Source organism: Natator depressus, chromosome 5, assembly GCF_965152275.1.
Source record: "Natator depressus isolate rNatDep1 chromosome 5, rNatDep2.hap1, whole genome shotgun sequence".
In the NCBI taxonomy this organism is placed as follows: domain Eukaryota; kingdom Metazoa; phylum Chordata; order Testudines; family Cheloniidae; genus Natator; species Natator depressus.
Window position 1 is genome coordinate 126533121 of NC_134238.1, and position 23405 is coordinate 126556525.

Genomic DNA, 23405 nt, shown 5'->3' on the forward strand with positions numbered 1-23405 from the left:
AATGAGACAGGATGTGATCCCACTCAGCCAAATGTGAGGTGGGGGTAGTTCTGCATCCCCCAAATGATTGGAATCAGCAGAGTGTGTGCTGGAAAAAGTGAGTGTACCCTTTTCTAAGGGACATCTACAGTCTCTCTTTTGAGTGTGAGGTTCCCACCTTCTCTTTTGCATTAGGAAAAACATGGTAGAATTACCTGAATCTCTAGGCACTGCCAGTGTTAGGAGATTGGAAAAATCTTGGAAGTGAAACCTAATAGAAATGGAAATTGGTTTTTACTTAGACTGTTCAAATAACTCCTTTTAATTTACATACAGTATTCAACTCACACCGAGGCAACACTTGTAAGAAAGTGTCTTAAAGATTTTACACACTTTCCTCCCTCCCTTTAAATTAATGGCTAAGATCTCACATTTAAGATCTCTAAGACAACAAGATGAGGGAAAGCTGGAGTCAACACTTGTGCTTTTAGAAATGCCAGAACATTAGATGGTAGCGTTGATTGTGACTGTCATGTTTCTGGAGTGGACAGTCCATGTTCTAGATTGTTTAGACATCGTCAAAGACACTGAATAGTTAGTGCTAAACCCCAACATATTTTTAGAACAGTTTAAGGTTTAACTTCTGAACCACACCATGCTATAAAAAACTTTTATTTCATATTTCTAAGTGTACAGGAAAGGAAAGTTAAAGCCAGCTTTCTTAAACTTTTTCTTAAATGATTGAGGTTATTATTATTAGCTGAAAACATCTTGGTTACAATTTACAAACCTCCATTTACAGTTTCTCCAAAAGGAAAGGAAAACAGATTAAAAGGAAAGCAGAAAAGGTACAAACAACGGTTCTGTTACATCAGGCCACAGTTCACATCTAGTCAGACAGGAACCCCAAAAGGACTCAACTGGAAATCTGAATCAGAAGTAGGCTCTAGTTGTTGAATGTAGTTTCCTCTTTCCATGTCATGGGAATATCAGATGATCTGACAGAGACCAGATTTGGGACTTGCTAGAGAACATTGATGAAACCTTAGAAACACCAAGTTCTGAGATTCTATAGACTTGATATATGTAAACTAGAAAGGAAAAGTAAAGGGAAAGGACAGATACCAGGACAACAAGCCATAGAGGACAAAAGCTGCTGCTGAGATAGGATAACCCATGCTAAATCCATTGTAGGCCTTTGCAAAATAAAGGGGTTTAGTAATGTGAAGCGGTGCTTGAGCTAAAGCAGGGGTTCTCAACCTTTTTCTTTCTGAGGCCCCCCTTAACATGCTACAAAAACTCCAGGGCCCAGAGGGGGAGGCAGGACTCAGGGCTCCAGGCCAGGGGTGAGACCCTTGAGCATAGACATAGTTTAACTTCTATTTTGAGGGGGAGGGCAAGGGCCAGGGGGGCTCGGGCCAGCTCCGCACAGCAGGGTTTAGGGAGGGAGCACCACCTCCACCTCCTGACTCATCTCAGCGGGCCACTCACCTGTCGCTGTGTGCCAGTGGCTGCTCCTCGAGGGCTCTGCCAGCCCAGGAGCCAGGTCCCCGTCTGGGCAGCTCTGACCGGCTGTGTGAGCAGTCAAACGGGGCTGGGAGCTGAGGAGAAGCCACAACCCCGGGCACCAGCAGCAGACTGGGGAATGCCAGGACTGCCCACTCCATGGTATCACCAGCCAGAGGAGCAGCTGCCCACACTGCCTGGCTCTGGCTTCCTGCCTAGGATCTGGCCAGAGGGTGGGACCTGAGGGGGGCTGAGAGAGGAGGAGGTGTGTGTGGGGGTAGAGCTGCCCCTAGGACTGCCCCACTCTGGGTAAGGCACTGCAGTTTGCAGGGGCAAGACCCTCATGCCCCCTCAACTCTGCCCATGGGTTCAGGGCTTCTGCCTGTGTCTGGGCTTCAGCCCTGCTGTTCCCGGCTTCATCGTGGAGGTGGGGGGAGCTCGGGATTTCAGCTCCCTGGCGCTCTGACTTCGGGGTGGGTGGGGGGAGGGGAGCTCGGGGTTTCAGCTCTGCGCCGCTCCCGGCTTCAGCCCCGCAGTGGGTGGGGGGCCGGCACTGGAGCTCGGAGTTTTGGTGGTGGGGCTCCGTGGTCCCCCTGAAAGGGTTTGCAGATCCCCACGGGGCCACAGACTCCCGGTTGAGAACCACTGAGCTGAAGCTCTAGGTCCATTGGCTTGGAAGTAGCAGCAGATTCAAACCTCTATCTGGTCCAGCCACTAGAAGGCGACAGCTACTCACAATGAGTTAGCATGCATTACAATCTGTTCTTTATGAGTATAATCAAGCTATGCTCCCGTAACAAAGTAAACCAGCACAATATTCAGTTCTATTAAGTTTCATAAGTATATGAAAAGTATGAAGTGTATCAGGATATATTTTACCCAAGTCTTGCAATGATTTAGCATGTTCTCTCTTTTCTGTAAAAACGAAGCTGAATTATGAGAACTAGGGCATTCACAGGAGACCTGTATTTAGGAACATAGGACTGAAAGGCCCTCCTGGGTCACTGCGTCCAGTCCCCCACTGTTGCTGCAACCCCAACATTTAGCACTTAACCCAACAAACTCAGAGCATATTCTAACTGTTAGAGAAAACATTTTCCCTCCAAATAGTAGCTATTCTTTGCGGGTTCAAAAGTGGGGCAAAGGGCACACGGAATCTTCCCCCTGTTGTTAATTTCAATGAAATAAGTGGGCCCCAGAGAGTCAGTGTTAACATGAGTGTGTTACTGTACATCAATGAAGAATTAAATATGGCTCAGGGTTTCTCAGCCTGCTTCGTCCCATGGCAAACACCCGTGTGACATGTGCCCAGGGCGAGGCACAGTATGGCAGTGGAGTGCATACACTGAGAGACTTGCATGGCAGAACGTCCACAGCAGCATGTGCTTTCTTGAGGCCTCAGCCAACTCGGCTGAAGTCAATGGACAGACCAAACCCCTACATGACTTATGGAAGATTTTGGTTGACTTCAGTAGAGGTGGGAGCCAGGCAGGCTGACACTATGCTTAGAACAGTGTTAATTACTCCCAGGGAATTCTCTTGTTGCCTATTTTCCTTATGCGTGTTTGAGTGTAAGTAATCTGAGGCAAAATCTTCCTGCCCTGCTACCCATGGAATGATTCACGGTCCTGTACTCTGATGCTAACTTGTAAGCTAACAAGAAGATATAAACCCCAAGTCATGTTTCAATTTCCTCACTCCACTTTGCTGAGCTGCACTTACTACTCCAGCAAAAGCAGTGTATCCCCATGGACAGGACCCTGAATTGGGACTGAAGAGGCCTGGATTTTATTCCTGGCTCTTGCACTGATCTGTTCTGTGACCTATTGTTTTTCCCACCTCCAGTCCTCCTCTACCTCACAGCAGAGCGGATTTATTTGACCTAAGTAAAGACCAAGAGCTGAACCTTGCATATGTGTCTTCGGTACCACATGGCGGCATTGAACAAGTTCGAATTCACTGGTTACTGGAACTAATTACCGTGGGGTGAGTGAACATTTCTGACACTCAACAATTAACAATGGAATGTGTTAGAGAAACAAAATCATGTTTCCTTCTCTAGGAGCTCAGATTTGCTTTGACTCATTCACATTGTCCAAAAAGACATGTTAATATCTCTGACAGTGCTTCACCTCGTTAAATACCTCAGCCTATGTATTTTAGGTAAGTTGTATGTTCCTGTGTGCACTTGGTAGGGTTGCTCTTCCCTAGAAGTAATGGAAATGCCTCTGTGATGTGAGAGCCCTGGGAGTGCATGAGAAGAAGATGCAGGGGAATTACTGTATTCAGCTGTGAACCCTTCTGGCTAGACTGTGCCTTTAAATCCCAGTCATGACTAAGTGGTGATGTAGAGCCAAATAGTTTCTCTTGGTGGGAAAAACTGTCCGTTGTGAGACACCACTAATCAGGGGCTGTTTGAAAACATCCCCAGCTTCCAGCCTGCGGCTGTAACCATTCCCTTTCTTCCCCCACACTGTATGTAAGGGCAGCTTTTTTGCTTCCAGACTGAACTAAGGTAGTTTTCTTTCCCCCTTGAGGTTGGGAACCCCTCCCATGCTACTTATCAGTACCTGAAGTTTGTTAAGTATATAGTCCATGCCAAAGACACCATGCTTGACAAAAATTTTATGCCAGCTACACAAGAAAAGAGAGAGCCTCATTAGGTATCTTATTCTAGTATTACTAAACCCCAAGTCATTGAGAATAGTATAAAACCATAGAGGAATAAAAAGCCCATCACCAGCTGCACACTGAATCAGTATACCCTGCCCTGACCCCTGACAGTAAGCAAACAGAAATAAAGCAGTTTTTAATCATAGAAAGTGATTTATAGCCCCAAACACAGTAACTTACATATAAGACGGTTCCCAGAACAAGCATTCAAAATGCAAATGGTTCCTGAAGTCTTTTCTGGTTATTAAAACAACTTTTATCAGAGAGAAAAAAACAAACCTGTCCCCCCCACAAGTATCTTCATGTAGCTCTCCTTCTTCTACTGGGATGCTGCTCTGATAAATACTAAACAACCTGAAGAGCCTACTTTGTAAAGAGCCACCAGACTGCACCCCTTCCCAGCATGCTTTGTTAAAAAAAGATCGACTGACCAGCTTCTCTTCCCTTCTCCCTTTTTTGGAAGGTGTGGGGGCATGGGCTAGAACTCTAACTTTTTTTTTCAGGTAAGGATAAGTCTTAATTTTGTTCCCCCCCTCTCCTGTCTTCTTTCGGAAACCAGATTAGTCTCATAATATTAGGGGAAAGCTTAGCTATATTTCTTCTCAAGGTTCTATCTCTGGGGCTCAAACCAACAGAGTGAATAAGACTAGCTTGTTAAACAGCTTGCTCTGTTCTTCCCCAGGGATTGCTGTTAACTCCCAATTGCAGCCCGCTGTATCATACAGCGAAGTGTATTGGCCCCAGTCGCTTTGTGCTAGGCCTTGTATAAACATATGACAAAGATGGTCCCTGACCAGCAAAGCATACATAGTAAGTGGCTACAACAAACATTTCAGGAGAACACAAGGTAACAATGAGAAGATGACAAGCTGTGGTCATGGTACACCAGCTCTTTAATGGATGATGTTGTTGCATGTTAAATTGACTTTACTGCAGAAAAACACTAGTTCTAAAAACGGTTGGTCAGTTCTGATCTCTTAACGTCAGTCGGGCCTGGCTTTTCCAGAATTATTTTGTTACTGTGCTGTTGACATAATGTGTTGTGATAATGGCACCAAGACATCAGATATCTTTTTGAATAAATGAGGCGAGCAGGGGAATTTCAGTACCTAACCACTAATCCTCATTAAAAATGTGTTTGTAAAGGAGCCCCCACAGGGTTTTCTGCCAGAGGGGGAGAGAACCTGACCACACCCAGTTACTTGCACTGGATGGCTCCTGCACAGGCCCTGATTCCTTACTTCTTACCGGGGTCCTACCCCTGGCAGGCCTTCTTAAGTCTCTCCCTGGGAGTTCACTGCACTCCCCACAAGGTTGGGGTAAAGATCTCCTGGATGGGCGTTCCCCAAGAGGCTCCAGTAGTCTTCTGCTTAGGGCAGTCTTGCTCCTCCCCCCTCAGCTGACTGCTGTTTTCTCCCTTTTATACATGATTGAAAAGGTCAGAAGGGCAGGGCAGGGCAAGTCCTGTCCCCAGAGCCTCTCTGACACCTCCCTCCTCAGCGTGGGATCTATACACCCCATCCCAGTGTTGCTCTCACTTCTGATAGAGTCAGTCACCAGAATATCTCTAGTTGGAAATGAGTTGCCCTTCCTTTCTGAAAGGATTATTTGTTGTGGTGTTACTAAATAGGGAAGGGGACACTGGGAAATCTGGAGACCTTTACTTAGAATATCCTTTCCCATGTTGATCTAGAGAGTGGAAATAAGTGGCATGGTACTGCTGTGTAGTGCTCTTAAACAAAATGTTATGTATCATGGCAAAGGGCTCGCTTTTAAAACTAGAATGAGACCAGCAGTCTCTTTAGAGACTACAGAGCACAGTTATAGCATTGAGTATGTTTAAGTGCGTATCTGTTGGCTTCCCTAGAGTTAGACTAAATATAGCCCTTGAACGCACTCCTCACACCTGCATTTTCCTCACATTTCACTCATGATGGAAGGAGCATCTAACTCCAGGGAAAAGGATGGGAGAGGAATGACACTGAGAGCTACTGAGAAAGGGGAAGGTTCTGCCATTGAAATGGGGTTGGAGGGTCACACAAAATGGCCAAAACAAGAAAGGAAAAAAGCATCCAGGACCAGAAGCTGAGCTTCCTTATCCTGCCCATCACCTGGCCTGTGGGATGGGGCATGAGAAAGGAGGGAGAAGCAGCTGTTGAATGAGCCGAAACTGCCGTGGCCTAGCTCTTCAGCTTGAGCGTTGGAGAAGCCACGCTGCCAAAGCCAAGTGTCAGAACTTCTGGCTGCAATTCAGCGCCACATGTTAAACGGACTTCTGGTCTAGCCCTATCTTAAGTATATTTTTTTACAGATACTGCACAAATAGGTGTGACATATACTAATGTGTCTGATTGGCAGTGTGCTGTATTTTAAATCGCCATTTGATATTATGGGGAATAAAAATTCATAGAAATTAATATAAAAATAACATAGCCCAACTCTGCATAATAGCCTAGACATCTATTTGCTGTCATTAGAAACCACAGAGTTACAAATTAAAGTTATGGCCTGAAATGTATACAAATAGCGGGGGTACTCTGACAACATAATGAAATGCATGGTTTTAAGACGTTCTCCTTCAGCCATTAGACCACATTCTGATCCCAGATACACCAGCATAAAACTTGCAGATTCAGACCCAGTTCAGAACCGTCCCATTTCTCCCACTCCCATCCATATCTCAGGCTTCCCTTCTTGCATCTCTTTCCCTCCCATTTCTCCCCCCTGCCCTGCACCCAGTCTGACAGTTACATTACAAACATGATGTGCTTGGCCTGAACTTTAGGGTTTAAGCCTGAGATAGCTAAGTTCCAGAAAGTCAGATTTGCCTCACAGTTAAACTAGTGTAGCTATAAGATTTCTAATGAAAGCACTTCCCTTTTCTTAAATCACTTCAAGTGTTTTCACTAGCTACAGCAAATCTGAGTTTAATGGTCACACTTCTTCCTGCATCTTTAAGGGCAGAAATACTAGACTTTTTTTAATATGGATGATTCCGTGGTAGCTTTGAGGGAGGTTTTGCTAAGGAATAATGAAACTGAGGGCAACACGTTTGTTATGGCTCATGGGCATGTGGGAAGGAGGTGCTACATCATCCCAGCTGATGCTCATAACAAGTGTGTAGCAAACAGCGGGGTTGCCTAAAAGCCCATTGAAACAAGAGCATGCCTTTAGTAGTGATATGATAAGGAAAAAGGCCTAACAAGCTAGAGTTTAAAAGATAGCACTGTGATGTGGCCAAGGAACCAGACCACAAGTGGTTTCTTGGAGACTGCTATCCTGTACCCATAAACCAGCACATTCCAGAGAGGCAGCTAGCCTTTTCTGCTCAGACTTGCAAATACACCAGACCAGTGGTACGTAAGTTTGATGCGTGTAAGTTACTACAGTACAGTGGAGAAGTAACTCACAACCTATTTTACAGTCCAACATCTGAATTTTGAATGGCAGTTCAGGTGGTAACTGGGTGCACTCCTTATCCTTCTCATCTGGTCCTTGGCCATACCCCTGTTTGCGCTGTTTGCAGACGTGATGCGGCGGTCCAGCACTGCACACCTTCTCATGGGAGCATGTCCTGTAGGCAGATGGCTCCTGCGCAGCAAGTGAGGTGTGTGCCTACTTTTAAGTGACTGCACCCTGCTTTCCTTTGTGCAGAGGGAAATACATGGGCCTTTGAAACTAAACAGTAGAGTCATCTGTCGCAAGCTTTCTATCTCTGGCAAACTGCACAGCACCATGAATGCTATAGAACAGCAATTCGTGCATCTTTTTGCAATCCTTCCCAAAGTAGTCCCCTCTTTTCAGAGAGTCAATCACTGAGGGGTTGCAGCAAGCCAGAAGAACAGTGATTTTTAGCTCGTTGTAATCTTTCAGTATTTCCTTTAATGTGATTATACCAGCTGTGTCCAGAAAAGTGACTGAGGAACAGTCTATGATGATGGTCTGGAAATCTACTTGTTTAGGAACCAGGTGTAAGGCTGTATCTGCCTGATCCAATCCCTTAACAGTTGTGCTTCTATTTCCCTCTTTCAAATGCTCTTTTTGCTTCTTCTCATTCTTTTTCCTTTTAGCAGCTTCCAGAGTAGGATCTAACCCAGTCATTCTGTAGAGAGACTTCAGAAAAAAGTCTTTATTTGCATAGTAAAGTGGTGCCTCAAAACGGAATATTTTGGCATTTGGAACAGGACAGAGACTTTCATATTCCCAGTCGTCTTCATAGAAGGCAGTGCTCTGGATCTGACCAAGCAGGGCAGTTCGGGGTCGCTGCATACGAACAACGATGCACAGGATGGAAAAGAGGACCCCAATCAAAAGCCCCATTTCTGTGCTGATCAGGGCAGATGAGAACACAGTAACACACCAAACCAGAGTGTCCACCTTGTTCATGTGATATCGCTGGGGCACGTCTCTAAACTTCCGAAGGGCTCCTCGAAGACTGACGATGATGATGCAAGCCAAAACGCATTTTTGCAAAGAATAAAACAGTGGGGCGAGGAAGAGCAGCACCAGCAACACTACCACTGCGCTGATAACACTAGAGACCTGCGTCTGGCAGCCCGTAGAAGATTTCACAAGCGTTTTTGCAAGAGCTGCACTGGTTGCGAAACAATGGAAAAAGGATGGGATAATGTTACAGAATCCTATGGCAAACATTTCCTGATTGGCTCTAACCGTGTAGGCATATTTCTTTGCAAACATTTCTGAGAGGGAGATTGTAAATGCAAAGCCAACTATGGCAAGAGGAACAGCATCTAGCGCCACACGATGCATCAGGTTAAAATTTGGCATCTGAGGGGGAATAAATCCAGTTGGAATTGCCCCCGAAACACTGGATGCATAAACTTCATTCAGTTTCCCATAGTGGGAAACCAGCGTTGCCACAACAATAACCACCAGCTCTGTGGGCAGTGGGATTTTCAGCTTATGCTTGTACCGATCTCCCAGTTCTTTCGCAGCGACTAGCACAGCAATGCAAACCACGCTCGTGATTACATCGCACACGTTAGCCTGAGAAATGTTTTGAAAAATATTAATCCAGGTCGTTAAGAAGATTCCATGCCCTTGGCTGCGTGGGATTTTTATTCCAATAAGGTACTTAACTTGGGCTGTTAAAATGGTTAAAGAAGCACCAGTTGCAAATCCATCCAGCACAGACTCTGAAAGATATATAGAGACAAAGCCTAGACGAAAGACTCCCATCAGAACCTGAAAGAAAAGCAAGAGGGTGAGAACTAAAGGGTGCTACAAAAAACGGAGCAAGCATCAGTTGCAGACAAATCCTTGAAAGTTATAATTCTTAAAAGGGCTGGTAACTTGTTATTTCAGGCCTGCTTTTACAATTGATGGATTTGTTTTGCTACACCATGAGCTCTAGAGATAAATGAGAAGGTTTTTCAAGTGGACTAACTGGAACAGGTCCCCCTGCATCAATTCCAATTAACTCCACATTGAAGTGAGCTGCCACCTGACTGCATTGATGATCGTGTAAGTCAGTGGAGAATTTAGTCCAGAGCGCTTTTATTGTACTCAGAGCTGAATTTTCATTTCACCTCTGCTAAAGGGAGTAGAAAAACTCGGGGCCCTCCTTGGCATCCCTTTGTCAGCAGAACTCCCAGTGAGGACAATGGAGATTTCTGCTTCAGTATTAAGGGAAAATATGGCTCCTTTTTTGTTTTTTAACTAACAAGCTCATTTCTTGAGTTCAGGCCTGTTTCAGACTGAAGTGGGATTGCTTTACAACCTGGGTACCGTGCCTTACATATTCAGCAGACAGTAATGACTTTGGGTGCCTCAGGGCTTGGGTGGCCATTTTGAGATGCAGTAAAGAAGCCTGACTTGCAAAAAGGGCTAAGCATCTTCCCTTGGCAAATCAAAGCCCTTTAAGGTGACCTGCATGGGGCATCTGAGATAACTTTCTATCCATACCCCATCAGCATAGCAGCTGAGCACCCCACACTCTTCAGTGCATTTATCTTCAGCAGGCCACTGAGGTAATGGTGTTGACCTCATTTTGCAGATGGAGGACTGGGATACAGAGAGACGAAGCGACTTGACCAAGGTCACACACACAGAGTCTGTGGCAGAGGAGGGATTTGAATCCAGGTCTCTCAAGTTCTAGGCTAGTGCCCTAACCCAGTGTTTCCCAAACCAGTGAGTTGCGGGATGGGTCTAGATGGGTTGCCTGTTATTGCTCCCCCGTGCATGCCCATGGGTGGGGAGAAGTTTGCCTTGGGCCCCCCATTTGAGAGGGTCCCCAAACCAAGTGGCATTGTGACCTGGTGCATGGGGCTACAGTCCCACTCAGGTTTGGCCTGGCTGCCCCTCTGTCATGATGAAGGGGCAACTGGGCCAAACCTGAGTGGCGCTGTGACCCCATGCACCAGGACGCAATGTCTGGAGCAGGTAACCAGCTAAGTCCAGCGCCATGGGACAAGCCACTGCTGCAGGATGAGGCTCACTCTCTAACTCCTAGCCATCTGGGGCTGCTGGGAGGGGGAAAGGTTGGGACAGCAAGAGCAAGGGGGTTGTGGGGTGCCAAGCAGGGGGCTGGGAATGGGAGTGGGGAGCAGCTCTCCTCACCTTGATGCAGGGGAAGACTGGGATTGTGTGGCCCCAGCCACATGAAGGATCATGAAGTGAAGTTGTTAGAGCTGCTACACTGTGTCTGTGTTACCTGGAAATTCCCCCATGACCAAATCTGAGTGTCAGGCCTCTTTGTGCCCACAGGGCAGCATAAAGGGGCCACAATGCAATGGAGAATTGCACCCAGTGTAAGTAGTACTTCCACTGCAGCCAAGAGGAATTTTACCTGTGTTGGGTCCTGATTGTGTTCCAAGTAAGCAGCTAATAAAATCTATTTTAAAAGTGTTTGATAAATAAACTTTATAATGTGCTGCCAGGATTCTCGGTGGAAGATAAATTTCAGTTACCATCTGACTGAGCTGATGTGTTAAAATTCCTTACAGTGGAAGTCAAAAGCATGCAAATGCACTCTAAGAACTTCATATCCTCACCCTAGGTGAGGCCAGCAACTTACCTGATAAACTCCAGCCAGAAAAGTCAAGGCTGTAGCAATTCCAATAGCATAGCACTCTCTCCCACACTCAGCGTTCAACCCCCCAAGAGTAAGATTGAAGGTGGTTACATTAGAATTGTTGCTGTTCCATTCGTAACTGTTGCTGATGGCATCATCATCATCGTTCAGGTCAAACCCTGCCAAGAGTAGCTCTCTGTCCACAACTTGCCCTACCATTAAACTTAATAGGCTGAAAATGCCAACAGACACATGTCGAGAGGTGCCCATCAGGAAATAAATGATGTTGGCAAAAAATGATGTGTAAAGGCTATAAATAGGCTTCAAACCGGCGAGCAGAGAATACGCTATGGCTTGGGGTACCAAAATGATCCCAATCACCACCCCGGACATAACGTCCCCCCATATGTATTCTCTGCAGTGGTACTTGGGAAGCCATCGTAACACAGGAAAGAAGTCCATGACTATGTTCTTCAGTCTCTTAGTGGTGCAGGAACAGCTCTTCCTCAGTTTGGCCTTGATGATCTGTCTCCTGCTTAACTGGATGTGAACTTTTCTTTCCATTGGAAATGACAGAGAGGGGCCAATATCCATCTTGATAGCCTCTGTTTGGCTTTCCATTTTCTGTGCATTGACTTAATACATCAGTTCCTAAGATGTAAAGAAAGTGCTAGTTAGGTTCCATTTCAGCATGTTGTTGATGACAGGATTTGTGCATTACAGTCCAAGAGGCCAAAAGTTGAGTATTTCAGCACAAATATTTCTAACTCTAAATATTGACTATGGAAGTTCATTGCTTACAATTCATTATGCTTTTAATAAAGTCTAATTCAATCAGCAACTATAAACATTACCATACGAGTTATTGAATGATCAACCACACGAGACTAGTTAAGAAAACTGAAAAACAAAGCTTGTAACGAACGAACAGCTTAAAGTTATCTGGCAAATATTTAACAATAAATTCACATGAATTAGCTTTGGTCCATTAAGCAAAAACAGAGCTGAATTAATAACCCTTTTTGATAACAAACAATTCAGTATGCTCCTCTGAATAATGCAGCACAGTACATGCCTCACCCCAGAAAAGCCACTTAGTTGAATGCTATAATTCAGTATAAACTTACAACTTGATATGCTGATGCTCCCAATGCAGTGGGAGGGACATTCAGTTCTTAAGAAAGCATTTGACCCTTGTTTTGGAAACAACACACCTTGTGGTGATCCATAACTTCCAGATGTTCTCTGTCTACAGCAAGAGGGTTCAGTTAACAAAGCATTAAACTTAGCAATAGAGCGATAGTGTGCTCACGAGCCTGCAGTGTCAGGGTGTGAGTTCTGAAGTCTAAACTTTTTAAGTTTAGAATCTGTAGTCTCCCCAGCCTCGGCTATGCTGGGAAGTGCAGATATCAAGACAGATGGACAGTCAAAAAATTGATAAGGAGGGCGGAAAATACCAAGCAGTTTATGCCAAGTTCCATCCCAGTCTGAGCCAAGCTATGTGTGCAGAATAATGGCAAATCCTGTCCTCTTCTGCATACATTTGCAAGGGGTAGTAAGGAATACCGAGAGAATCATAGGAAAAGCAATATATATCTGTGTATGCAGATGGTGCTCTTTACGTGTACTATCTATTGGCCTCAAGAATAGGTTGTTCATAAGTCTGCAGGTTCAGTAGTGTTGCTGCGCAGTGCAAATGATTTCTAGCTCTTCACCAGCATCACAAGACGCAGGCTAAGATCTCTGCAGGACTTCAGGGCTTGCTGATGTTCTAACTAGGGCTGTCAAATGGTTAAAAAAAAATCTCAATTAATCACAAGATTTTAAAAAATAGTTATTCTTAATCACAGTTTTAATTTCACTGTTAAACAATAATAGAAAACCAATTGACATTTATTATAAATATTTTTGGATGTTTTTCTACATTTTCAAATATATTGATTTCAGTTACAACACAGAATACAAAGAGTACACTTCTCTCTTTATATTATTTTTATTACAAATATTTGCACTGTAATAAAGATAAACAAAAGAAATAGCATCTTTCAATTCACCTCTGTGATGGGATGCGACTCACCACGCTGGTGCCTCCTGCTGAGTGTCATGGGAATTAGCTCTACTCACCAGTGCGCCTTCTTCTGGTGGTGCCTTGCCACCATCACGTCTGCTCTAGGACCCATGTCACTCCTAGGACCGCGGCATCCTCTTCGGTGACAGACCTCCAGCTGTGCCAACTCTGTGCTCTCCCCTTCCAGGGGAATGTTGCAGTCCGACAGTCCAGCCGCTTCCTCAGTGGCGAGTGGGGGGGACCCGGGCCCGCCCACTACTCCGGGTCCCGGCCCAGGGATCCTGTAAATGGCCCGTGCTTGCAGAGCCCCCTCCCACTCCTCTGTAGATCTCCCTGGGCCACTTCTCTGCAGCCCCAGCACCCTCTTTGCTCATGCCTCAGAGCCTCAGCCTACAAATCCCTGCAGCCAGCCAGGAGCTGCCTTTACTCCCTGGGTCTCTGCTTGCAGCCCTGCTCTGTTCGGGGTGCTTGCTGCCTTCAGCCTGCAAGGCAGCCAGTCCTCTCTCCTCAAGCTCCACGGAGTGACTGAAACTGCTCTATTCTGCAGCCCATCTTATATGGGCCAGCCCGGCACTGATTGCTATTCCTTGTAGCCCCTCTCTAATTGCCTGCTTCCTGTGCAGCCTTCCTAGGGCTCTATAAATCCCTTATGGACCAGTGTGGGGCAGATGCCCCCATCACAACCTCATACAAGTACTGTAGTGCAAATCTTTATCCTGTAAGTGCAACGTAAAAATGTAGAATTTTTTTTTAACATAACTGCAATAAAACTTCAGAGCCTACAAGTCAAAGCATGAAGGGGCATACAAATGTTTAGCCTGTGGCATATAAATACCTTGTAACATTGGGTACAACAGTGCCATGCGAACACCTGTTCTCACTTTCAGGTGACATTGTAAATAAGAAGTGGGCAGCATTATCTCCTGCAAATGTAAACAAACTTGTTTTTCTTAGCAATTGGCTGAACAAGAAGTAGGACTATTTTGTTTATCTTTTTTACAGTGCAAATATTTTGTATTCTGTGTTGTAATTGAAATCAATATATTTGAAAATGTAGAAAAACATCCAAAAATATTTATAATAAATTTAAATTGGTACTCTTATATTTTAACAGTGTGATTAAAACTGCAATTAATCACAACTATTTTTTAAATCTAGTTAATTTGTTTTGCATTAATCGCTTGCGTTAACTGCGATTAATTGATAGCCCTAGTTCTAACATGTGCATTACCTCTTCAGGCCATTTCTTGATGGGCCAAACAGGTTATGTTACGCAATTGTCAACTCAGTTCAGTCAGCAAAGCACAATTGGAAAAAAAATCCTCATAACACTTGTTAAAGATGGAAACTAACATGTTTGAAGGCATGATGTCTGGCACTGTTGCAACCTAGGGAGAGCGTATATTGGTTGTATTGAATAATCGTTAACTTCTACTAATATAACTCTTTAGATCAGGGGTGGGCAAACTTTTTGGCCCGAGGTCCACATCAGGGCTGCAAAACTGTATGGAGGGCCGGGTAGGGAAGGCTGTCCCTCCCCATACAGCCTGCCCCCCACCCCCTATCTGCCCCCTCCCACTTCCCGCCCCCTGACTGCCCCCCTCAGAATCCCTGACCCATCCAACCCCTCCTGCTCCTTGTCCCCTGACTGCCCCCTCCTGGAACCCCCCACCCCAGCTGCCCCCCCGGGACCCCACCCCCTATCCAACCCCCCCTGCTCCCTGTCACCTGACTGCCTTGACCCCTATCCACACCCCCGACCCCTGACAGGCCCCCTGGAACTCCCACACCTATCCAACCCCCCCCGCTCCGTGTCCCCTGATTGCTCCGCCCCATCCAACCGTCCCCTGACTGCCCCCCGGATCCCCTGCCCCTTATCCAAACCCCCCACTCCCTGCCCCCTTACCATGCCGCTCAGAGCACCACGACTGGCAGCCGTGCTGCCTGCCAGAGCCAACCCTGCTGCCGCGCTGCCCGGGAGGAGCTTGCAGCCCAGCTGCCCAGAGCGTTGTCGGCAGGGCGAGCTGAGGCTGCAGGGCAGGAGGGATTGCCGGGGAGGGGCCGGGGGCTAGCCTCCCCGGCCGGGAGCTCAAGGACCGGGCAGGACGGTCCTGTGGGGCCGGATGTGGTCCGCGGCCCGTAGTTTCCCCACCTCTGCTGTAGATGCTTCGGAGTAATCTTTATTTCAGCTGTGCAAGATGATGTAATTTAGCAAAGCCAGTATTTATTTTTGCTTATAGTACTAGCAGTCCTAAATCTGGGCTTCAACATTCTGAGCTGTTTACACTAAGCAAAATGTCCCTGGTCAGAAATTCCTTGGAGTAAACCAGTACAAAGATACATTTGAATGGAAGAATGAGAACAAAATAATACCAGACAATTTCATATTTAAGATCATATGATCAAAGTTTACCAATAAGGAAAGAATGAAACAAACAAAGTAGTTGACTACTTTTCTTTCATACTAATAGCAAAGTTCAGCAAAGTTTTTAAAACAAGGAGGAAAAGGGGTTTCGTATGCTTTCTGACCCGAACGAGTTCTGAAAATGCAAGGATTGTACCCAAAGAAAGCAAGTCCCATTAGAATTCCACTGACTTCTCACAGATCAGTGAGCGCAGGCAGCCAGGCAACAAGAAGCACCGTGGCTTTAATCGCAAATGAGCAGTTATCAAACTGACACTTTTGATAAGCTTACTTTGAGGGACTGAACTGGGATCCGTAAAGTAGACTGAAATGTCAGTGCACTGTTCTTGCTAGTCTTCATCTAAGCTAACAATCCAGCTGTTTACTTTAAAAAGTTACATTTCCAAAAAAACAAAATGGGCAATGATCACCTAAGTGCAGTATGTACAGTTATCAGACTGAAGGATAATTATACTTTTGGTAATTGGTATGGCAGTTGGAAGTTAGCTTAATAGATTCTCAGATTAATTATCTTGAGTATAGATAGTGACTTGGTATTGTTGTTGGAAAATTGGAGGTGTCGCAATTTGCAAAAAGCAGCAATAACTGAATAAACAATAAACAGTGCCGGTTTAACATAATATCACTAACAATCAGTGGCTTTGTATTTAAATTGGAGGAATGAGGCCATTGTATTGGAAATACACTGTTCAGTATAAAACTGAGGCGTGTGTTGATTAGATCACTTTGTTCAATTTACTTTATTATTGACTATTAGTTACTGTTTATAAAAAAATAAAATCTCCCATAATTTTTGCTAGACTGGATACATTTTGAATAGTTGTGTAACGTAAATATGCTGGTTGTAATTCACTTGCTGTGATATTTGGAGCTAGTGGTTTCAGTTTGTACTAGGCATCACTTACATGTTGCATAATCAAAATATCAGTAATCACTTTAAGGATTGAATTATTGTTTTTAGGATGTAACAAACCCAATCCAAATAACAGAGGTGCTAAATCCCCAGCAAAATATTACTCTGATCATGTAACCTATAATAAATGGACTCCCATCTTTGCTATCTGCTCTATAAGTTGCATCTGAAACATAAAGTACTACTCTGTTGATATTGTGTATTATGGCTCAATCCTGCTCCCATTTAAGTCACTGGATATTTTTTCACAGATTTCCCTGGAAGTAAGATCTGCCTTTTTATCCAAGGGAAGCTCCAGGTCTCTTACTTAAAGAGCCATTTTGTAGAGAGGGCACACAGCTGAAGCAACCATTGTTAAAGGCAACGTGTAACTCTGATGCCCTTATAAGTTTCTGCTTACATGCTTAGCATCCAAATGCTGGTGTAAATGCACAGTGAAGCAGTTGACTGCACTAGAGTTGCTCCAGACTTAAACCAATACAGAAAAGATCAGACTATGGTATACTGTATTTCCTGGTTGAATATTCTAACCAAGCTATTTGGACCCTGCTGCAGCATTAATCCCAAGCATTTAAAAATGTCAAGTCCAAAATTACAATTACCTAAAAAAACATTAGATTTGAATATAAACAATATTTATACAAATATACATTAGCATTAATGGTTATTAATAGATGTGTAATCTATTATAAATATAATTAACAATGATAAATAACTTGGGTTCTAATTTTTAAAACTTTTCTCCGTAGTCAGGAGGGCAAGAAACTTAGTTTTTAAAATAAAAATTAAGATTCTCATGATTCCAGGAGCAGTGACTTTAAGGAAGGCTCCAAATACCATGAGAATTGGAGATACTGCTGCTGTTTTACCCTTACATTGTTCATTTCTTCTTTTAATTGCAGTGACTAGGCTAGTTTATGTTGTGGGATAAGGAAATGGCTAGGAACTTAGGTAGCAAGACAAGACCATTCAGGCCAACAAGCCGGCACACCTTCTAAGTGGCCTCAATCTGACCTTCCTTCCTGTCTCTTTACCAAGCCACTGAATTGACAAAAACACTTTGGAAAAGGGGAGACATTCACTAGGCCACGTTCAGCTGGGTTTCCACTGACTGAAATCCTGACAGACAATCCTTGTGATGGAAAGTCTACTGGGAAGAGGCTGGGGGGACTGTGGCTGTGCAAAGCAACCACAATCTCCTCTCTGTGTTATGGTTGTGCTGATAGGCAGACAATTTACACTTCTCTGCATCAGCCTCTGCATTCGGTCTACAGCATCCTTATTGTGATTTGGTGATTGTAGTGGACAGGAATAGGGTAGAATCCATTAACTGTAAATACTTTGAGCCCTCTAGTGGTGGCCACTGTGTTCTGTTTTAGGAGCTGCCAGAAACCAGCCAGAGCAGCAGTGTGTAGCTAGACCTGGCATATTTGAGTATAGTTAGTAAATGCTGTGATTTGGGAACCAAACTATCAGCATGTGGTTTCTTCATATTTTTGTTCTGTAAAGAGCAAGAGACATAACAGCGATCCTCGCTCCAGTTCGGCAAAGCACGTAAGCAGGTCCTTAATTTTAAGCACGTTTAAGTGCTTTGCTGAATCGTGGCTATTAGTTGTTCTATCACATGAACTATCTGTCAGCTTTGCTATCTCGCTGTTACACCGCTCCTCTGTTCTTGACAAGGTTTTGAAAGCATCTGTCAGAAATAACATCTCTTAAATTAATGACCTTATGTACCTTGCAAACAGTATTATGTGGTCAGCTGCAGGCCCTCAGGATCTAAATGCACTTGGTACTAGAACTGAGTAAAACTTCTGTGACCAAACCCATTTGTCAGAACATTGACAGAGCAAAGTTTTGAATGAGCAAAGACAGAGATTTGAATGAACCTGTGCTGACTTGGTTTTTTTGTTGGAAACCATACGTTCTCTTGTTTTTTCTTCCTATTCAAGCAAAAACCTGGTAGCTTCAGTGAATTTCACTTTGAGCTTCAGGATAATTTGAATTTTAAGTCAAAGTGAAACTCATAGGTCATAAGCCTACATGGACCAAGGTTGGTATAAATCCCCTACATACTAAAACAACACATTATTAATCCAGAGTCATTTTCAGAGTAAAGCGAGAAGAGTAAAGCGAGATTGCCGTGATCTATGTTTCATTCTAATTAAAATGTTTACAAGTAAAACAGTTTTGCTTTTTACTAGTGCAGACTCTAAAAACGTAGCTGTCATAAATATAAAGGGAAGGGTAAACCCCTTTAAAATCCCTCCTGGCCAGAGGAAAAATCCTCTTACCTGTAAAGGGTTAAGAAGCTAAAGGTAACCTCGCTGGCACCTGACCAAAATGACCAATGAGGAGACAAGATACTTTCAAAAGCTGGGAGGAGGGAGAAAAACAAAGGGTCTGTGTCTGTCTGTATGATGCTTTGGCCGGGGACAGAACAGGAATGGAGTCTTAGAACTTAGTAAGTAATCTAGCTAGGTATGTGTTAGATTATGATTTCTTTAAATGGCTGAGAAAATAGCTGTGCTGAATAGAATGAATATTCCTGTCTGTGTGTCTTTTTTGTAACTTAAGGTTTTGCCTAGAGGGATTCTCTATGTTTTGAATCTAATTACCCTGTAAGGTATCTACCATCCTGATTTTACAGAGGTGATTCCTTTACTTCTATTAAAAGTCTTCTTGTAAGAAAACTGTATGCTTTTTCATTGTTCTAAGATCCAAGGGTTTGGGTCTGTGGTCACCTATGCAAATTGGTGAGGATTTTTATCAAACCTTCCCCAGGACGTGGGGTGCAAGGGTTGGGGAGGATTTTGGGGGGAAAGATGTGTCCAAACTACGTTTCCCAGTAAACCCAGATAAAGTTTGGTGGTGGCAGTGGAAATCAAAGGGTAAAATAATTTTGTACCTTGGGGAAGTTTTAACCTAAGCTGGTAAAAGTAAGCTTAGGAGGTTTTCATGCAGGTCCCCACATCTGTACCCTAGAGTTCAGAGTGGGGAAGGAACCTTGACAGTAGCCTAGGATGTGGAAGTCAAGTTGGATCTTTCTGGCACACACATCATCACCAGTAGCCATGACTCAGCTGATGTTTTACTAAAAGTGTAGTTAGTCTAGTTGAAGCGTACATTTCAGGGTGCAGATTCTGCATTGGTAGTTCCTTAACAACTACAGGGATGATGGGAGAGCCAGAAAAGAATCCGGTTATCTCTCCCGTTAGTTGTTCTGGTTATTTTCTCATGCCCATCACCATGGTATTCATAGATTTTTAAGGCCAGAAGGAACCTTTGTGATCACCTAGTCTGATCTTCTGTATAACACAGACCAGAGACAGGACTTGCCTGAATTAATTCCTGTTTGATTAGAGCATATATTTTAGAGAAACATCCAATCTTGATTTAAACATTTCCAGTGAGGGAGAATTCTCACTGGAGAAGTTGCACCTTATTTCCAATCTGAATGTCTATTTCTATCTGAGCTCCCTGTGGAAGTGCTGTGACTAACCAGGATGGTTCTGCAATACTAAAAAGAGGCAGACAGTTATTACAGAAAGCTCCCAGGAATCACCTGTCAAAAGTTTGCCATGCAACTGAAGGCAAGGTTGGGATGCCTTCTCTGCTTTGGATAGCCAGTCCTCTCAGGATACTGCTTAAACCAACCCGGCCAAAGAGGTCTCTATTGTGCTCATAAAAACATTCCTAAGAGCAAAAGACCACATTGTCCCAAATATTAAGTATTTTAAAAAAAATCCCAGAGGTTGACACCCTTATAGGGTCTTCATACCCAGTCTCAGAAACTAAACAATGTGCTGTGGATAGTTTCCTAGTAAGCACTCGTATTAGGTATTTGTTTGCATAGTTGTGCTGCCTCCTTAAAGAGTTGTGGAGAAAACAAAGTAGATTTTCCATTATTACCCCTCTTCTCATTGAAAACAGGTACTCCAAAAATGACCATGAGGAATATTTTAAAGGAGATCTTAATAAATAGTGAAGGAGTACTTGTGGCACCTTAGAAACTAACAAATTTATTTGAGCATAAGCTTTCATGAGCTACAGCTCACTTCATCGGATGCATAAATAGTGTCAGCACATCACTGAATCAAACACCCAGCTTTAATGTGACACATTTGAGAGTCAACTGAGTCTATTGCAGTGATAGTCAGACCTCAGTGGTCCAGGAGCCAAATCAGAGATCACCATTCCCCAAAAGAGCCACGGTAGTATGAATTCATTGTTTCATTTACTACAGTACTATTCATGTTTAAACAGTATGATGGGAAATATTTAGTTATATATATATATATATATTCTTACAGCAAATAAATTAATAACTTACTTAATTCGTTAATAACACAGTAAAAGCATCCTGACTGATTAATAATTAAATCACACAGTGTTTTAAATCATGTGCTGCAAAGAGCCTCAGGAGACGCATGGAAGCGGCACTTGTGGCTCATGAGCCACCGTGTGAATATCACTGGTCTATTGCTACAGGCTACTTTTAAACAATATCTACCAGCCAATGCCACAATTCAAGGACTGGGTTTTGCGGTGCAGATGGCTTATCTATAGATCCCAGCGCATTGACAATATTTTACCATGACTGTTGCCCAGTTTCCAGCCATGCTTTATTGACAAGTATAAGGAACATTTATGTAGCATATAAAGTTACCCACATGAATGGCCTCTTTTTCAAAAGTAACAAAACCCCCTGCTTCCATAGAAGTTGATGGGAGCAGAACTGCTGCCTTGAAACATTTCATTCAGAAAAAATTAACTCTTACCTGAATCGTACCATGAGGAGCATTTTCAGTGCGCTGCTTAAAACTTGTACCTATCTGAACGAAAAGTCTTCAGTAAAGCTTTAGTCTATGTGCCTAGTGATTAAATGTCGTAACTATGCGTTCGTGAATCATAAATCTCTCATCATTCAGGCTATAAAGAGTCCTGTATACCTTAGTGAAAGTTTAGGAGTAAGTGCTGTGCACTCAAAGCAGCGGAGTTTAAATAATGGCTAAGATTATTGATTAACTGCTGGTGATCTGAGAATTATGCTGAGCATCAGTCAGAATATCGCTGAACTTTGCTCCCTCTTCCTAGTTCAGATTTTTTTCTACTTTGCGCGTCCTTGGCTGAAAGATAGCTTTTGATTTTGTATATTGGATGACTGGGAACGAAACGCTAGGCTAGTCCAAAAGTGGACACATCTTGTTAGCATTTAGAAGGGGAGTAGGGATGACTTGCTGATTAAGGTGCAGGATGGGATTCAAGGAGGTCTGGGTTCCATTAGTGGCTTTGCCATAGACTGCCTGTGTGTGACGTACATTGCCTCAGTCGCCTCATGTATAAAATGAGGATAGTAAGACTTAGACTGCAAGCTCTTTGGGGCAGGGGCTGCCTTTTTCTTCTGTGTGTACAGAGCCTAGCATAGTGGAGTTCTGGTCTGTGACTGGGCTCCTAGGTGCTACCACAGTTCAAATAATAAGTAAGACTAATTTACTAATGGGAGTGTGTGAACAAGTTTGCCTACCGCTGGTGCCACCTGCTGGTCAGATGGTGGCATGAAAGGCCCTCTCCTTCCTGGGCACCCTCTGATGGCCACTGCTCCAGCCCTGCAGCATTCTATGTCTGTCATGGTCACTCGATTTGTCTGCCCCTTTCGGGGTACATGAAGAATCCAGCAAAGGGGTAGCCCTCTGGGTTAGGCGAGGGGCTGTGGGTTTCCCCTTCGGTTGAGGTCTCATGGTCTAGACCTTTCTGTCTTCTAGGCCTTCCCTCAACCGGATTCCCCACACCAGTGTCGTGTGCTGTCATTCCCCAAGGGTGGGCAGGGGAACCTGGACCCACCCTCTACACAGGATTCCAATCCAGGGCCTGGGGGTAAGCAGCTATGTCCTGCACCCCTAAGCGCTATAATGCTGCCTCCCTGGATCACTTCCTGCCTGTCCCCTCGTTTCCCAGCTGATAAAGTCATTAAATAACTGCACCCAGAGATAAAGGTTTGTCGCAAGTCTCCCCTTCGTTGGCTTGACCAAGCTGCTATCGCAAGGGCTCAGGAGTTCAGAGTGTAGGTCCCTTTACCTCCACTTTGGTTCTGCTACAGACTGACAGTGGAGGTAAAGGGACCTACACTGCCAGTTCCTCCGCTCCCTTTTTAAGCTCCTCCTCCAGCCCTTGCCTGCTGTGCAGGTGTGGGGGACCCAGAGCAGCTCTTTAACCCCTTCCTTACCAGTGTGGGATTTGTACACCCCATCACAGCGAGGTGATATTTGGTTTTTAATGTTTATGCCTTGCAAGAAGGATCTCAGCTGGTAGGTACAAAGCAGTAAGACTAAAAAGCCATCGCATTGCCTAGTCAAAGGTGGTGCCTCCCTCCCTAGGCCTGCAGAATCACTGTGGGATGGAAATAACATTAGTGAGCACTAAATGGGGCCAAGTCCAGCTCTCCTCATACAGCCCAGGTCAAGAAGGGTTTGGGTTTTTTTACATGAATGAGGATGCGGAGTGGAGATACATGGATTCTGTCTGTACAACCATTCAGCTATTACCAGGCACATGATAATTACTCCTTGTGACATTTCTCATGCTTATTTTCAGTCCAAAAGTTAATGGGCTTTTCGAAGTTGGAATAATACCCTTTCTCCTGCTCTTTTCCTCTAGATTAGGCTTATTAAGGTCAAGCTAGATTTCTCCAACCCCTTGGACTAGCTCACAGTGTAGACCACATGTTAAAAACATTTACTAGGTCATCTTCTCACCCACTTGCCATCACCGTATTCCTGAGGTAACGACAGCCATTGATTATCTGAAT

The 23405-nt window shown here is 44.2% G+C and overlaps 2 protein-coding genes across 3 annotated transcripts in view; one reads left to right on the top strand and one right to left on the bottom strand.

Moving 5' to 3' along the window:
* IDUA (alpha-L-iduronidase) overlaps positions 1-23405 on the top strand; it is an 81590-nt gene that overhangs the window by 1972 nt on the left and 56213 nt on the right. For both annotated transcript variants that reach the window (XM_074953601.1, XM_074953600.1), the window contains exon 2: positions 3331-3471. In XM_074953601.1, coding sequence (XP_074809702.1) covers positions 3331-3471 — 141 coding nt within the window. The remainder of the gene's footprint in view (positions 1-3330; positions 3472-23405) is intronic.
* On the bottom strand, positions 672-21567 carry SLC26A1 (solute carrier family 26 member 1). Its single transcript, XM_074953599.1, has 3 exons — positions 21379-21567; positions 11195-11842; positions 672-9363 (listed from the first exon to the last, which is right to left on the bottom strand). Exons 2-3 carry the CDS (start codon positions 11810-11812, stop codon positions 7837-7839), a joined length of 2145 nt encoding a protein of 714 aa, XP_074809700.1. The 5' UTR covers positions 11813-11842; positions 21379-21567; the 3' UTR covers positions 672-7836.